Below are 17,975 nucleotides of genomic sequence, written 5' to 3'. Positions count from 1 at the left end.
ATGGGCCGGCAAACCAGCCAGTCACCCATTCGACACTGATGCTCCCTGTATCTAGTGGTGGTCTTGCCCTTCCTGACTTGGAAAGATATTTCTGGGCAGCCCAGACACAATTCCTTAGCTTTTGGTATGCCATGCATTTCATCAGACCACACGTGCAAATGGAACGAGCACTGGCAACACCCAATCTATTAAGGGCTGTGATCATAAGTTAACTCCCAGTGCCTACTAACATGATGAATGTGGTCCTAGCGACTTTCGGGGTATGGAAATAAACTCGCACGAAAATACAATGTTCAGGTGAGATATTCGCCCCTCCTTCCAATCAAATTCATTCCAGGGATCCCCTTAACTTCTGAAAAGGTCTTCCATCAATGGGTTGAAAAGCTACAAATAAAATCACTTGGTGACCTGGTCAGTGAAGGCTCCTTTATTGCACCTCAACAAGCAACTGAAAGGGGAGGGAACACACCCCTTGATAAGTTGATCTACTTTAGAACCAGGTGTACCCTACAGGCCCCATTTCCCCACATTCCTGCAGCAACCTCCAACTTGGCAGCTACTACACAACGTGATCAAGGCCCAGGGCGAGGGCAGGCTAGTCTCTCAAATCTATAAATCATCCCATCAGACACGGTTTCCATCGATACTTGCACGAACACCAGATGGGAGAGGTCCCTTCAGCTAACAATACCAGACGAAGAATGGACACACATTCTAAAACAAACCCAAAAAATAGCCCTTAACTCTCGCCTAAAGCAAATACACTTTAACTATCTGCACCAGATGTATTTCACCCCCCCAAAAGAAGAACAAACAACAATCGGACCAATCGGCAAAATGTGAAAGCTGCGGATATGCAGCGGCAGACTTTGTCTACCTTGCCTGGGACTGCCCTAACCTTACCCCATTCTGGACACAAATCCTCCAGACCACATCAGCAATAATAGGAGAAGTGCAACCCATCCCGACGACAGCCCTGCTCGGGATGACTAAGCAACTCTCACCTGGAATAAGGAAACTGGCATGACTACCACTAACTCTGGCACAATGGAGAGTGGCCATGTCATGGGGCAGAGGACCTACACCATCAGTGGCCCTCTGGCGTAAAGACATCTTGTACTGTCAAGACGTTGAGTCTGAATTTATCAGAACACTTCCCCAACATGCGTGCCCCCTGACATTTGGGGGCCCCTAGTGTCCTTTTTAATTAATGAAACAGACTAGAACTCCTCCACGACTTCGTCAGGGAGACAGTCCCTAACATTCTGCTTTTCATACCACCGAGGTTCTGAAAATTGGCGGCTGTCTAGCCAACTCGCTAAATGATAACATTACAACATTAACTTTGGCGGTCCGGGGGAGGGTCGGCGGGGGCTTAGGAAAGGCACTGGGGTTACTCACCCTTGGTGGGGGGGTGTTCGTTCTTTAACTGTTTTTTTTTTTTGAAATCTCCAAAAATATTATTTGTTAAAAAATAATCGATTCCTTACGTTTTCGCTTCTTCCACAACAAAACTGGTATACAGAACAACTTGGCTGATAGTCTGTATTTTGCTCAGATACTTGGTGTACTATCCGGTGAGGTTTCTTCTATCCTCCAACATATTGCAGATGTATCCTTATCTGGACTTCCTTGACTACTGTAAAATACACACTGTTCAACTTGATACCTGGTGTGCTTTCCTGCGAGGGCTTTTTCATATGAATATGCTTGTGAACTGCATCTTCCTAGTATACTCTCCTGCCAGGGCTTTTCTCATGTGGGTTCTGCACACACAATCTTATGTGTCAATCTTGCACTTTTAATCTGCCTGGTGTATACTCTTCTGCCAGGATTTCTCTCATAAGTGTATTGCATACAAACTATTATTTGCCTCTGAGAAATGCTCATTTGTTCAATTTCATATTTCATTAATGTTTCTTAGTCAGGGACACGCCCTGGCGTCCACTCTTCCCTCGAGTGGATTCAATGGTTCTTGCTGGTGTATGTGGTGTGTTGCAAGGCAGAGGCCATCTCTCAGGGTTTCGTTGCTGCTCTGCTTTTCTCCAGCACCCTCTGTGTCCCTCTAGGCTTTGGCATGGAGGCTGCCTTAGAGTTCCTGAAAAACGCCCAGAAGCCATCCACTTGCTTCTGGCATTCTTGCAGCATGTTCCCTCTTGCAGTCTGCTCCCTTCTTCCTTGTCTGTGAGCTGGTTGGCCCAACAGACACCACTTCCGCCCCACAGTTCCTCTTGTCAGCAGAAGCAGCATTTCTCCAGCCAGCGTCCACGGTCGCCTGTCAGCTGGCCTTCTGGTTTAAATCTCCGTCATCAGATTTGTTCCTGTAACAACTAGAATGCAGCGTGTGCTACTTGCTTCAGTAATCTTAATTACTCTGCTCATCTTCTTAGTCACAGTACTTTCGTTTTTAGGGCAATGGTAGCTGGTTTCGAAGTCTTATTTGCAAAGTCTGAAAAGATGTTTTCAGGAATCTTGCAAGTTAAGTCTGATTTGAAGGACTGGTATCCCGAGTCTGGAAAGGTGTTTTCAGGAGTCTTAAGCAAGTTAGTGTTTAAGGACTTCTATACAGATCTTGTGAAAGTGTTTCCATTACCTTTCCTAGGTGGGTGGGGGCATTAAGGCATGGGAGTTTCCTCCGAAGAAAAAGGGATATCATCTCTCGTCACATGTCATGACCAGGAAAGTTGCCTAAAAAAAAAAGCTTTGCATGTGTGTGGAAGCATCTGCAGGGATGCAGCTATAATTCTCTGCTAGTGGTTATTGCAGGTGAATGGAGTTCAGATCTGCCTGTGGAGGAGTCCTTGAAATGTGTATTTGGGTGTGGCTGAATGGATAATGTTGAGATGTGCATGGGGGTGTCTGTGGCGGGGCATGGGCGGTAGTTTTTGCAATAGCAGTAAGACTGCAGTGATTTCAATTTCTAGGAAAACATGGTTGTCCTTTATCTGATTGGGATGTTTAAAATTAATATTGATAATCTAGACAATTGATCATAGCAAACCTCCAACCCCTAGGTCCCTCACCCACCCCGACTTGTTTTTGGCTTCCCAAATTTCGTCTGAGTGGCATTCCTGACGGTCTACTTCATTTTTACTCTGAAGGAGCAGTGATTTGGGTTTTATTGGCGATTGCACTTGATAATGTGGTTTCAATATAGTCTGGGTCCTAATAAAAAATCAAGAACCTGCTTCAATGGTCTTAAAATTGGTATGGTCACTTGCTTAGTGACACATACTTGATCTCAGTGAGAAATATTTCAGTCATCTGGTTTGTCAGTTTTTCTTTTTATTTGGCAGAAGATGTTTCCAGTGCTGGCAGGAGGGTTCCTTGATCATCCATGTTACTACTTGGAGAGTCAGGATAACATGAGAACTCCCTGTAAGCCACGCTAGTAGTTTGTAGGGGAAATAAGAACCCATGAAAAATATACCCAACAATCTAACCAATTGAAATCCTGAGTGAGTCTGAAGAAGCCTAGGGAGGGGGGAGGGAGATAGCTCAGGGGCAATGCGTTTGTCTTGGGAGCAAGACAACGCAGCACAACACAAGTTCGAATCTGATCCTGCACTTAAACTAATCTCTTGTGTTAAGCGTGACAATTATAACAGGGCAGATAGTGTAGTCCCCTTCTCTCCCACCCCTCGCCCCCAGGATGAAAGTGGCTGCCACCATCACCCCTGTATTGAAAGTGTGCGCACCCTGCTCTCAAGTTTCCTGACCAACCTAGCAGTCTGTATCCTTACTTTTGACAAACTTGGAACCTTGTTGTTGGTGCATTAACTGGAAAGCCAAACTGGGATTGGGTATGCACCAGTCTTCTGCTGCTCTAAGGAACCAAGTTGGGCTGTACTGCAGCATCTCTTCCACTGGTAGTGTTTTGGCGGAGTGCAGGAGTGCAAGGCCCAACAGTGCAGTTCCCCAAGCAGGCTTTACAATAGGACCTGATAGTACATAGTATGCTTATGAAGCACCTTCATTTCTGGACGATTGATCCAGTCTTCCACTGCTATAGGAGAATATGCGCTCTTTACCTAATGCTGCACCTTCTTACAGGCACTGGAAACTGTCAGATTCTGGCATTGTAAATTGCTTCTCGTCCCTTAACAGGCCAGGTATGCAAAAAATGATTCACTTGTACAATAATGCATGTACAAAACTGCATGCACACTGGTATGTAAACCCTAGATCAAAATGAAGCCTAGATCTTTACTAAAATGTGTTTGATTTATGGAGAGATGTATTCAATTCTTCCTCTTTTTAGATGCACAAGTTTAGCACGGATCCTGAGGTTTTTATATTTTTGGTCAGCACACGGGCAGGTGGCCTTGGTATTAACTTAACTGCTGCTGATACAGTAATCATCTACGACAGTGACTGGGTAAGTATTTGCAATGGGTTAGCACATTTGATTGTTTTACCTCCTGTACATTTTTTTAAACTTAATTAAAAACAATAATTCTGCTAAAAGACGAACATTCTATTTATATGGGCTGTTACATTTGTTCTCAATGTATTTGTAACAATGCTTTCCTGCTTATTGTTACTGTAGCTGCTTTGACTACCCAGTTACTTTATTGTATATTTTCATGCAGTGTAGATTTGGAACACTTTACAAGAGTGCATTTTCTGCATCGTTTATTCATGATTTAAGAACTTTATACACAAACACGAATGCCATCCAAATGTTTAGACGTTTTCAGTTTGATTAAGCAAAGGAAGCTTGCAGTGGCCAGATTTTCTGGAAAGATGTGGACAGGAAGTCTTTATTTTATTTATTTTAACCTGGTTTTGCAGTCTTACACAATTGTTTCTGGAACACCTTCCCAATCCAGTAAACCAACACTTGTCAGCATAATTATTTTTTCTGAAAATGTTGGTTTGTTGTATTAGGTTTGGCATTCATAGGACTGCATGTCCTTTTTACGTGAAGCTCACAGTAAGGGCTCCTTGATTACTGCAGTGAGAACAGAGAATGAAACAGTTAATACTGGTTCTTCATACAAAATAGATGCTCCAAGTCCTTTAAAAGCAGAACTTAAAGTCACATTTGCAGCTTACTTTTCATCAGAACCTTTTAGAAAAAAATCTATATTTTTAATTATGGCCAATTTCTTTTTGAGTGAACTTCCCCTTTAAAGCCCTCCATGCATCCTGGCAAAATATTTGTGTTGTGGACAGTAATTTCTGAGGCTGTGATCCATATGCCTGAGGGTGAGATCAGAGATGAGTTCAATGAGCTTTGGCTGACTGGCTCTTCAGGCCGGGCTTGATTCTGCAGACTCCGTTGGCATGTCTGAGCACTAGTTCTGTTAAAAGAACATTCTTTGCTTAGAACTTTGGATTTGCCCAGACGGAACTATTCGATATGGTTGGCCCAAACGCAGATAGTTAGTCTGAGTTATTTTTTTACTTGTTTTCAGCTGAAAGTGTCAGTCCACTCCTAGACCAGGCCAAAATGTTCTCAAGACCAGGTAGATAATGCAAGGGAGCTCAGTAAGTCTTTGCTACTGTCCCCTCGAACAATTGCAGCAAAACCCGAGATGTCGCATGTTGGGGAGAATTCGCAGAAATGTGCCAATTCCCCTCTACCGTAGAGACCCCCAGCAACTTTGCTGGATTTTGAGGACTTGTATTTTGAGTAAGACCCTTTTTCCCCACGCTGTCGTATTTTAATGCGTTTGCTCTGTTTCTTTTGGATAAACTACTGTTTCCAAGAGCAGTAAAGTGAAATTGACTTTACTTACATTTGTAACTTTACAGACCCAGCACACACCATCTTACAATAGGGTGCTGAAGGGGCTACTTAGTATGCTCGTTGTCTAGCTTCTCATGTAACAATTTTGTTACCCTTTCCTCGATGAATGACTGGTGGCAGTGGTTTACTTCTCCAGCATGGGGTCTGGCATGGATTCACATGCTCATGAATATTCCCCGTCGTCAGGCTGGGAATCCTCGGTAAAGAAAAAACCAGTATCAGTTTCGTTTCTGATCTGTCTTTCGTAGTAATAACCAATCACTGGTCTCTGCGTCATACTGACCACAGCCAATGACTGCCCTCTACCTAAGCACCGCCTCTGGCAGCCATCTTCAGATTTTTACCGCACGTTCATGTGTTGGGATCCTCGTGCTATTGCTCTCGAGCGTTAGTGCTATTTTTTTCACGTTTTTTTCAAAAACTTCGTTTTTTCGGTCAAAAGAGCCTCAAGCTCCACCGACTCTCCATCCGATCAACGGGGACCCGTGTTGGATTCGTCTGCGCCCCTCAAGGGTGAAGATTCATCGAGCTATGCTTTTGGAGGACTCCAGAAGCTTCTCAGGCCCGGACATGGCCCAGGAGAAGGGAAGCTCGACGCCCGGAAAGCTGTTCAGGATGTGCCCTGGATGCCAGCTGCAGAACGTCTTTAAGGAGGACGAACACTCCTTTTGTCTCTACTGCTTACATGAGGACAAGACGCACGTGGAGAAGGACTGTGCGTTTGGCGGCAATATGTCGGAGCGGACCATGAAGGACCGCCATCAACGTCTCGCCAACTGGCTGGAAGGGAAGAGCCCGTCAGGCGAGAAGAAGAGGAAGAAATCCGAGCGGTCTTCTAAGACCTTTGAGGACGCCCCGGCGACGGGGGTCCAACACAAGGCCAAGCACTGCGAGTCCGCTGGCACCGGGAGCGCCGAACGGTCGGGCTCTACGGGCGCCAGGCAGGGCGCACCCTCCCCGGCACCATCAGCCACGAGCCAACGCTCTGGGTCGGGTAAGAGGAAGGGCGAGCACCCGGCGAAGCTCCTGGAGAGGCCCCGGTCGAGCTCGAAGGCCCCATCGGAGGGGGAGCGAGGCAGTGTCCCCCCCCCCCCCCCAAGGATAAGGCGGTGAGCGCACCTAAGGTGGTGAAGGCCTTAATCCATCCGGCCAAGCCCTCTATCGATACTGTCGCGGCGGCCCTGGCTCAGCCTGTGGAGGCTACACCAGTGGTGGCGACCTCGGGGCGCAGTCTCCCTGCCACCTCGGAGGGAGTCCTCTTTTGTGCCCATCGATAGGACCCCCGTGAAATCCCCGGCGGGGAAGAAAAAGGGGGGGGGGCAGGGCGTCGTCGTAGATTCGGCCTCAACCTCGGAGGAAGAGCTGATCGAGGTCTTAAGCCACGGCCTTGGCGTGGATGAAGACCGGCCCGTCGGGATGGATCCCGACGCAGGTGACGACATCGTCGAGGGTGCCGACGGGGCCCCTGATCGCCTGTCGGATTCCCCTCTGCCAGCGCCGCAAGACAACTCGGCGGCCATTTTGTTGGCTATACAGTCCTTATGCTCAGAGATAAGGATGAGACTACCGTTGCCGACGGAGGAAACTCTCCCGTCGGGGGATCCTGAACCGGGACCTTCTGGTGTTCCCCCGCCCAAGAAAAGGATTCACCCTCCACCTCCTTTTCAGCCGTCGCGCCCCGTCCAGCCCTCCTCCCCGTCCACCCGAGGGGATGATACGGGGACTGACACGGCAGCGACGGGTACGGACGACGAGGTATACGACGAGGATCTACCGTCGTCACCTCCCACCAGGGCTTCTCCGCCCGACGAGATTGGATAGTTCCACTCCATGATCGCCAGGGCATCCGAGCTTTTCCAACTCTGCCCTAAGGAGAAGAAAAAGGAAGGATTCCTTTATCAACGGCGCGAGGCCAAGAGGAAGACGGTCCTCGCGGTGCCTCTACTGGACGACATTTGGGATGAGGGCCTCGCCCTCCTCAAGAACCCTTCCACGACGCCAGCTAGAAGAGACCGGTACGAGAAGAAGTACCGGGTCCCGGACGCGGCCCCCCCTGTGCCTCCGGGCGCAGCCTACCCCAGACTCCGTCGTCTCTGCGGCGGCCAGAAAGAAAGCGGGGGGGGGGTGCGGCCTCCACATCGACTTCCCCCCCCCCCCCCACCGGACGGCGAGGGAAAGAAATTGGACGCTATGGGACGCAGGGTCATCTCGTCTGCAGCGACGACGATTAAAGCGGCCAACGCCTTGGCTATCGTGGCCCGCTACGACAGGGAGCTATGGTACAAACTGGCTCCCCTGCTGGACTTCCTACCGGACAGCAAGAGGGCGGATGCCGGACATCGCCGACACTGGGTTTCGCCAGTTGGGCAACGGCATGTGCCTTAGGCGGCGTGGATGGCTCAAGGCTACGGACTTCCGTCAAGACGTACAGACCAGAGTCCTGGACATGCCGTTCGATGGGAACAACCTGTTTGGGAAAACAGTGGACGATTCCCTTCAGGCCATTAAAGCGGACACTGAGACGGCCCGGGCCCTTGGGGTTCTGCAGCAACGACGGACGCCCTTTCGGAGCAGCGGAGGCAAGGGCGCCTCCAAAGGTTCCGGCGGCGGTTTCTCCACCTACCGTCAAGCAGCCCGCTCGTCGTCTCAGGAGGCCTACAGAGGACGAGGCAAGTCTGGCGGACCCCGCCGTCGTCGTCAAGGAGGCAAAGCCTCGTCGAAACAGGATTGAACCGGCCGTGGTGGGGTCGGGCCCCCACTGAAGCACCCCGGTGGGAGGCCGGCTGGCGAGCTTCGTCAGCGTGTGGGAGTCCATCTCCACTGACCGTTGGGTGCTGGACGCCTTAGCCCGGGGCCACGCGCTCGAGTTTCAAAGAAGGTGCCCGCGCGACCCCCCCCCCCGTGGCCAGGAAAGAGCTTCACGTCCCTCAGCTTCTCCTGGAGGTAAAGGCGATGCTCAGGAAGGGCGCCATCGAACTCGTCCCAAAGAGGCTTCGGGGCTCCGGAGTTTACTCGAGATACTTCCTCGTGAAGAAGACGGGAGGATGGCGCCCCATCCTAGACCTGCGACGTCTGAACAAGTTCATCAAGGCGCAGAAGTTCCGGATGGTCACCCTCCAGCACGTCCTGGGGCAGCTGGAGGAAGGAGACTTCCTGTCGTCGTTGGATTTGGAGGATGCCTACTTCCATATTCCCATCCTAAAGGGGCACCGAAAATTCCTCAGGTTTGTGGTCCAAGGGCGTCACTACCAGTTCAAAGCCCTCCCCTTCGGACTACGGTCGGCACCCAGGGTATTCACCAAGTGCCTTGCACCGGTTGCGACGCAGCTGCGCCGCGAGGGGATCCACGTCTACCCCTACCTGGACTACTGGCTCATCCGAGCCAAGACGAGGGAGCTCGCTGTGGAGCACACGGCAAGGACCGTCCAACTTCTCACGGACCTGGGATTCTCCGTGAACTACGCCAAGTCCCACCTGGTACCCGCGGAAAACGCACTGTTTCTGGGGGCGAAGCTCGACAGTGTCCCTTCTGGCCTCCCCGTCGGAGGAAAGGACCAGGTCCATCCTGGGCAAGGTACAGCGGATGTTGGTTTCCGACGCGGCCAAGGTGAGGTCCATCAAGTCCCTCATCGGAATGATGTCTTCTTGCATCTACCTCATTCCCATGTGCAGGCTCCGGATGCGCCCGTTGCAGGAGTTCCTGGACGCGCGCTGGATCCAAACGACGGGCGGCTTTGAGGAGAGGATCACACTCGACGAGAGTTTCCGCCGAGCGGTCCGGTGGTGGGGCAACTGCGCGCATCTGACGGCGGGCATGGACTTCCAGACCCCAGACCACCAGGAGACGGTGATCACGGATGCCTCCCTGGAAGGGTGGGGTGCACACACCGAAAATCTGCACGCGAGAGGCCTTTGGCTCCCGACGGAGAAGTCCCTCCATATCAACGTCCTGGAGCTCCGTGCAGTGTTCTGGGCCCTCAGGTCCTTCCTTCCGTCCCTCAAGGGCAAGGTGGTGAGGATCTTCACCGACAACACAACCACCATGTTTTACATCAGGAAACAGGGCGGAACCAGGTCCCCAGCGCTGTCCGAGGCGCAGGACCTGTGGCATTGGGCCGTCGCCCAAAGGATGTTTCTGGTGCCGTTTCATCTGGCAGGGATAAAAAACACCATTGCCGACTCATTCAGCAGGGAGCTGTGCTCGTGCCACGAGTGGGAACTACGGCAGGATCTAGTGGATCGCCTCTTCCGACGGTGGGGCACACCCCAGATCGACCTGTTCGCGACGTCGACGAACTCCAAGTGCCAGAGGTTCGCCAGCAGGTTTCCCCAGGCGAGGAGCATGGGCGATGCTTTCTCCTTCCCCTGGGAGGGCCTGTTCCTCTACGCGTTCCCTCCTTTGCCACTGCTAATCCGGCTCGTCAACCAGCTCAAGAGGTCACGGTGCAGGATGATCCTCGTCGCACCTGCGTGGCCGAGGCAGATATGGTTCCCGGACCTTCTGGACTTGTCAGCGTCCCCGCCAATCAAGCTGCCGTTGGACGCGGATCTACTCTCCAGGGAAGGAGGCGCCATCCTCCACCACGACCCGAAATCGCTGAACTTGCAGGCCTGGCTCCTGCAGCGCTAGAGTTTGGAAGATACGACATACCGGCCGACTGCAGAGAGGTTCTTGCAAAGGCCAGGGCGTCCTCGACTCTTAAATGCTACGGACACAAATGGAAGAGTTTCTCTGTCTGGTGCCACGCACAGAAGATTAACCCTCTACGGATTACGGCTCCCCAGGTACTGCCGTATCTGCTGACGCTGGCCAAAGCTGGACTGGCACACGCGTCCATCAAGATTCATCTTGCTGCGATCTCCCGATACACCAGAACCACGGGCCAGACGTCCTTGTGGTCTCATCGTCTGGTGAAAGAGTTCATGAAGGGACTGTTGAGATCGTTCCCGCCGGTGAAGGCTCCGGCCCCGGCGTGGGAGCTCAACATGGTGCTGACCAAGCTAATGGGACCTCCGTTCAAGCCTCTGCACTCGGCCCCGTTGAAGTTTCTGTCGTGGAAAACAGCGTTTCTTGTGGCCATCACCTCCGCACGACGGGTGGGAGAGATCCAGGCCCTTTCCTGCAAGGCCCCGTACTTGACTTTTCACGACACAAGGGTAGTGCTCAGAACGCACCCCTCCTTCATGCCCAAGGTACCGTCGGACTTCCATCTCAACGAACCCTTGGTGTTGCCTGTGTTCTTCCCGTCGCCTTCGTCGCCGGCTGAGACCTGTCAATCAGGGGAAGGCTCTCTCGAAGGCTTCCATTTCCAGATGGCTCTCCGGCTGTATCATGTACTGTCATCGGTTGGCAAACCGACCGCTGTCTGGCCGTCCGAGAGCCCATTCCACCAGAGCGATCGCAGCTACCACGGCGTTCCTTTCTGGTGTGCCCCTACTGGACATATGCAGGGCTGCTACGTGGAGGTCGACGCACACCTTCACGAAATTCTACTGCGTCGATCGGGATTCCAGGGAGGAGTCCAGGGTCGGCCAAGCAGTGGTGCGCAACCTGTTCGCCTGAGGTGAGCCTGGTGAGGAGGTAAGATGCTTAATGTTGAGTTTGATGTACTGCTTAATGTTGAGCCTTTGCCACCTCCCGTGGTTGTGCATGTGTGTACTGCTATGTATTCTTTATTCATGAGCATGTGAATCCATGCCAGACCCCATGCTGGAGAAGGAACAAGTTACTTACCTGTAACTTTTGTTCTCCAGCATGGGTCTGGCATGGATTCACATGCGAACCCTCCCGCCTACCCCTCTGCGGCTCTTCACTTGGTCATACTGCCACTTCACGTGCTTCCAAATCTGAAGATGGCTGCCAGAGGCGGTGCTTAGGTAGAGGGCAGTCATTGGCTGTGGTCAGTATGACGCAGAGACCAGTGATTGGTTATTACTACGAAAGACAGATCAGAAACGAAACTGATACTGTTTTTTTCTTTACCGAGGATTCCCAGCCTGACGACGGGGAATATTCATGAGCATGTGAATCCATGCCAGACCCATGCTGGAGAACAGTTACAGGTAAGTAACTTGTTCCTTTTAACTACCGTAGCGTGCCTTTACCGCGTTCTGCGTTCGCAGCTGCAGTAAAGCACCCAAGGGTGCCATTTTTGTCTAAATGGTCCTGGTTGTCTTTTTTCACCGTTTCTTTGTGGAAATGTCCTTCTTGAGATTTACTCTGCGTGCCAAACCAGGTTTGGTCCCTTTGTTCGTTTTGTCTTTGGCGGGATTCACAAGTGAAGCCCGCCTCTGGCTCCATGGTGTCTGGATGGGGCAGGAAGCGAGGGAGGTGCCTGAAACTCCCTGTGCTTAGTCTCCTAGGAGACCAGAATGCACTCTCAGCTGATTGGCCGGCTGGCTGTCCGGCAAGGACAGCCACCCGGCTGGGTGGGTGACAGCTAGGCTGGAATGAATGGGAGAAACCTGCATAAAAGTCGACCACTGGACGAAGGAATCCGAGGAAGAACTAAGAGGACCCCTGCTGCAACTCCTGGACTGTTGGTTAGCCTGATGAAGCCCTGCTGTTGTGCTGAAACTCCATTTTCGTTTTGACTGGAGAAGCGGTGCAAGGACCAATTCTACCTTGATTTGGTGGGACAAATCAACTCCAACCAGCTGCGAGATGATGTTCAGGTGGCTTACTTTGAATTTCCACTGCAGTCGCTGCTGGAACCGAATAGCCAGGGAGAGGAACACCAGATCCTGTGCGTTTTTTTAAAAGCTAGCCAAGAACTCCAGGAAGATCCCTCGGACTCCCAGGAAGCAGGACTGACAGAGCCTGAGCCCCCTCAACAGAGTGCAGGACCCCAGATGCAAGGAAAGCATCTTGACAGCCAGGAACCGCAGTGTTGCTATTTGTGGTAGACGCGAGGAGTTGAAACACTGAAGTGCCACTTGTTTGGAGATTCCCGGTTGCGGTCGGTGACAGTCCCATTGCAGTGCAGGAGTCCCCTTGTCCCCACGACTGAGGCACAGGGATACCAGGATCGGCAGAGCTGCACAGGAACAAAAGCCACCTGCTTCACTTTTCTTCAACCTAAAGGTACTGTACAGTCAGAACTTACCTTGTGTTGTGTGTCAAGACCGGTGGGGGGGTCTGTACTTCCGCTCTCTATATGGTAGAGGAGAGGCACAGAGGACCCCAGCCAAGATTCTCTAATACGGTAGCGATGGACGAGCAATCAAGGCCTAGCTTCTCAGGAGGTGATGCAGGCTGGTTCTTAAGAACAGTGTATCCCCAAGCCCCCCACAAAGGAATGTCCACACACTGTATTACTGAAAACACAGTCTTTATATAATTAATATTCAAGGGTTATGTACACATATCACAACAACGCACTTTGTGCTCAGGAAAACCAATAATGATAAATATCTACAATTCTAAAGTGGTACCACTAATATTAGACCTCATTAAAGTGCATTCACAATACTGTAAAAATGGCACACAGATCAATAAGAAGGAAACCAGCAATAGAGAGAGGAGAGATAAAAGATGGTTGAAACAATAGGCAGAATACTGGCCCTAGCTACTGGACACAGTTCTGTGTGGAGATCCCCCCACCTGGGCAACCTGTAAAATAAAGGGATATGACACAAGCCCAGTCCATATATTGTTCAACAGTCTTATTCTCTCCTACAATGTTTTTACCCCCCCAATGTACCTGGTGGAGTCGAGTTCTTCGAAGAGGCGTCGACAGATCCTTCTTGAATGACCCCCTTTTAAGCAGGAGTCACGGATCGTCGAGAGGCGTCGAGAAACGTCAAAGACCTCGGGGTTCGGCGACGGGGAATCGACGGCCCTTCTTGAATGCCTTCCCTTTCAAGCGGGAGGCACGGGGCGTCGAACGTCCGTCGACAAACGAGGTAGAACGATGTCGAAGAGGCGGCAGCTTCGTCCGAGCGGTGCTCGTCGGCGTCCTGCAAGGCGGAGGTGTGTGGGGCACCTCGATGACAATAGTTCTGGACCGCAAAGATTGTAGAGACGGGAGCCCAGCAAGGGCGTCGAGTCGCTCGAGTCTTTGGGATCGTGAGGTGGCGGGAAACCCACCGGCGGATTCTCCTCGGCGCGTTGGTCGTCCTCGACTTTCTCCGGCAGGGCAAAAGCGGTCGACCGTGCGGACGAGGGAGTCCTTCGAGTCAAATGTTCTTAGGCAAGGAGCGGACGGCTCCGGTCGTCGGCGGCACGGCGTCAAGTGGTTCCCACGGCTGGGCAACACAACTTCGACGGGCCTCCAGCGGTTACACAGACCTGCGAACCCTGGTCGACGGCAATGGACTTAGACAGCGTCGAGGTCTGGGTGCTTCACTTCGATCTCCTCGGCGGTCCCGTCTCGGGTCGGCAGCCTTTCGAGGGTCTGACTTCCAGGGCGCTTCGGCGAAGATTCAGCGGTGCTCGATGGTCCCTCGGAGCACGGGAAGAGGGCGCCTTACCAGGTCCTCTCTCGGGTCAGTCCTCGACGATTTCGACAACCTTCAGTTCCGTCGAAGCAAATGCCACAGCAAGTCTTCTTCTTCCAGCTGGACGTCGAGGATCAGCAAATCCAGTTACTCTTGAGTGGAGACTCAGCTTCTGAATGCTTCTGAACAATTTCCAGTGGTGAGAGGTCCCCAGATATACTATTCTGTCTCTCATCCACACTGCTGGCACACACACAGCAGCCAATCACACAGAAGGGCATTCATGCAGTCAGTCAGCCAATCAGGCACACAGTGCATTCAGGCCACACTCCTCCCTTTCAGACACTCACAACAAGGAATGTGGATTGGGACAAGTACCCAGCCATTCAACACTACACACTGCATTCAGGCCAGTTTCGGGCAGGGCTGTCTCAGTCTTTGTCTCTCATGCCAGAAACCAGACAACCACAACAAGGAGTGTATATTGGTCACACACTCCATTCACCCAGGTCCCACCCACAGGAGGTACCCACAACATAGTCACTGGGAAGGCTCCAGTCAGTCTAGCTGGGCCTTCACAACAACACCATATATGGAACTTCCACCCAACAGCCAGTCAGGGGGAAGGGACAGAGTCAGGGCTTCCCAGGACTTTGGGAAAAACAAGATAACAGGCAATAGAAAGCAAGAGGCCACAGGGGCCATCTTGTTTCCTATCAGGAATCAACTGATTCCAATGGCAGGGCCTGGGTATCCCAAAATGGAGGACACCCAGAGCACCTGTCAAATTCAGCATGGAGCTGCCACCAGCCCATACCCTGCTCTGTGGGCCACCCACAGGTGCCCAAAAACATACACTAGGGGCACAGGGTTGTACCCCTACCCATGGGTGCCATAAGGGTATCCCATGGGTCTGTTCACCAAACCAAAAGAGAGCTGCACTGCCAGGAGTCACTCATGGACTCCTGGGCAGAAAACATGACAGAACACACGGTAAAAACAGAAAAAGGACAAGGATTCAGAGGCCCTGTCCCTCAGATGCATTTCCGGCATCACAGTCGCCCCCCCCAGACTGAGGTGGAGGGTGCCTAATCTCCCACGGGATAGACACCCTCATCCAGACGGTCAACATACCTTCTGGAAAGGCCATCTGCATTATCGTGACTCTTCCCTGGTCTGTGCTCTATGGTGAAGTCTAGCCCTTGTAGGCTAATTGACCACCTGAGCAATTTCGGATTCTCACCCTTCATCTGCATAAGCCACTTCAGGGGCTTATGATCTGTTTGGACCTTGAAGGTGGACCCCGTAAGGGGTAGGGCCTAAAACGCCTAAGGCTCCAAACTATACTAAAACATTCCTTTTCAACAGTAGCCCACCTAAGTTCTCTACCCTTGAGTTGTCTACTGATGAATATGATAGGATGTTCTCTCCCTTTGTCATCTAACTGGGACAAGACAGCTCCAATTCCGGTGTCGCAGGCATCCGTCTGGACGATAAAGGGTCGGCTGTAGTCAGGCGCACTCAACACAGGTGCCCTACACAGACTTTCTTTCAAGCCATCAAAGGCCCTCTGACAGTCTTCAGTCCAATTAACCTTCCTAGGCTGTTTGGGTGAAGTTAGAGCTGTCAGGGGTGCAGCTATGGTTCCATAGTCTGCCATGAAATTGCGATAGTACCCAGTGAGGCCCAAAAAGGCTCTCACCTGGGTTTGAGTAGTGGGAGTCTCCCAGTTCTGTACGTCCTGTACTTTACTGGAGAGAGGTTGGATTTGACCCCCTCCTACCTCATAACCAAGATAGGTAACTTTCCCCTGAGCTATCTGGCACTTGGTGGCCTTGATAGTGAGGTTAGCCCTTTTCAAGGCCTGCAACACCTTATCCAGATGTGTCAAATGCTCTTCCCAGGTGTAACTGTAGACGGCAATGTCGTCTAAGTAAGCCACACAAAAGGCTTCCAGCCCACTGAGCGCATGGTTGACCAATCTCTGGAAGGTGGCAGGGGCATTCTTCAACCCAAAGGGCATGACCCTAAACTGGTAGAGTCCCTCAGGTGTGGAGAATGCCGTCTTTTCCTTGGCATGGTCCGTCAGAGCTATTTGCCAATAGCCTGAGGTAAGGTCAAAGGTGCTCACAAATTTGGCAGCACCTATAGTGTCCACGAGCTCATCAGCCCTGGGCAATGGGTGCGCGTCAGTTTTGGTGACGGCATTGACTCCTCGGTAGTCCACACAGAACCTCCAATCCTTGGTACCCGCCGGGGAACTTGCCTTGGGGACAAGGACCACTGGACTGGACCAGGGACTGGTGGAGGGTTCAATAACACCCAGATCCAACATCTTGGCGACCTCACCCTGGATGTGGTTTTTGACGGTATCTGACATACGATAGCTCCTGCTTTTGACAGGCACACTGTCACCAGTGTCAATTTCGTGCTTACACCACGGTGTAAGGCCCGGTGTCAGTGAAAACAGAGGGGCATACTGCTGGAGCAAAGCCCGGCAGGCCCTCTGCTGCTCTGTTGTCAAATCGGGAGAGAGTTGTACTCCCTCCACTGAGCCATCCTGAGGGTTGCTATGCAGCAAATCAGGAAGGGGCTCACTCTCATCCTCTTCTTGCCCTGAAGCTAGCAAGAGACATGAGACCTCTGCTCGCCTGTGGAAAGGCTTGAGCCTGTTGACATGGAATACCTGGGGGGCTACCCCAGAGGCTCCCATGTCCACCAGATAATTGACTTCGCCCATCTTGGAGATGATCCTGAAGGGTCCAGTCCACTTGTCTGCCAAAGCTCTAGGCTTGGTAGGCTCCATCACAAGGATTTCCTGTCCCGGAGTCCAATCCACTTGCGAAGCTTTCAGGTCATGCCAGTACTTATTCAATTCCTGGCTGGCCTTGAGATTTGCTGTTGCCTGACCCATCATTTGTGTCATCCTCCGCCTGAGGCCTAACACATAGTCCCCCACTTGCTTGGCGGGACCTGGAGGGGTGGCTTCCAAGCCTTCTCGGATCAAGGCGAGGGGCCCCCTCACGGGATGTCCAAAGAGTAACTCAAAGGGGCTGAAACCAACACCCTCTTGAGGTACCTCTCTGTAAGCAAACAGCAGGCATGGCAGGAGGAGATCCCATTTCCTCCTTAGGGGCTCTTCCAAAGCACCTAGCATGCCCTTGAGAGTTTTGTTAAATCTCTCAACCAGACCATTGGTCTGGGGGTGGTAAGAGGTGGAGAACTTGTAGGTTACCCCGCACTCTTTCCACATGGTTTTCATGTAACTAGACATGAAGTTGGATCCTCGGTCAGAGACAACCTCCTTGGGGAATCCAACACGGGTGAAAATGCCCAGGAGAGCCCTGGCAACCACCTTGGCAGTAACAGTCCGAAGGGGTATTGCCTCAGGGTACCTGGTGGCATGATCTACCAAGACCAGGATGAACCGATGTCCACCTGAAGTGGGAGGGTCAAGGGGACCGACGATGTCGATGCCCACCCTCTCAAATGGTGTGCCAACCACTGGTAATGGCTGCAGTGGGGCAATGACCCTGCCTCCAGTCTTGCCAGACAACTGACAAGTTGGGCAGGTCCTGCAGTGGGACTCCACCTCTACTCCCATCCGTGGCCAGTAGAAATGGGCAGAGAGCCTCTGCTTAGTCTTCTTGGTCCCAAGATGACCAGCCAAGGGCACCTCATGCGCCAACTGCAGTAGGAAGGGCCTGTAAACCTGGGGTACCACCAACCTCTTGCGGGCACCAGGTTCGGGCTTAGTGGGCTCACTAACAAGGAGCTCACC

At 51.9% G+C, this 17,975-nt stretch overlaps 1 protein-coding gene across 1 annotated transcript in view; it reads left to right on the top strand.

Moving 5' to 3' along the window:
* HELLS (helicase, lymphoid specific) overlaps positions 1-17,975 on the top strand; it is a 588,544-nt gene that overhangs the window by 392,513 nt on the left and 178,056 nt on the right. The window contains exon 18 of the mRNA XM_069610592.1: positions 4,262-4,378. Within this exon, the coding sequence (XP_069466693.1) occupies positions 4,262-4,378 (117 nt within the window). The remainder of the gene's footprint in view (positions 1-4,261; positions 4,379-17,975) is intronic.

Source organism: Ambystoma mexicanum, chromosome 8 (genome assembly GCF_040938575.1).
Source record: "Ambystoma mexicanum isolate Mex_15411 chromosome 8, UKY_AmexF1_1, whole genome shotgun sequence".
Lineage (NCBI taxonomy): Eukaryota > Metazoa > Chordata > Amphibia > Caudata > Ambystomatidae > Ambystoma > Ambystoma mexicanum.
Note: the sequence above shows the minus strand (reverse complement) of the source record. Positions and strands in the feature narration are given on the sequence as shown.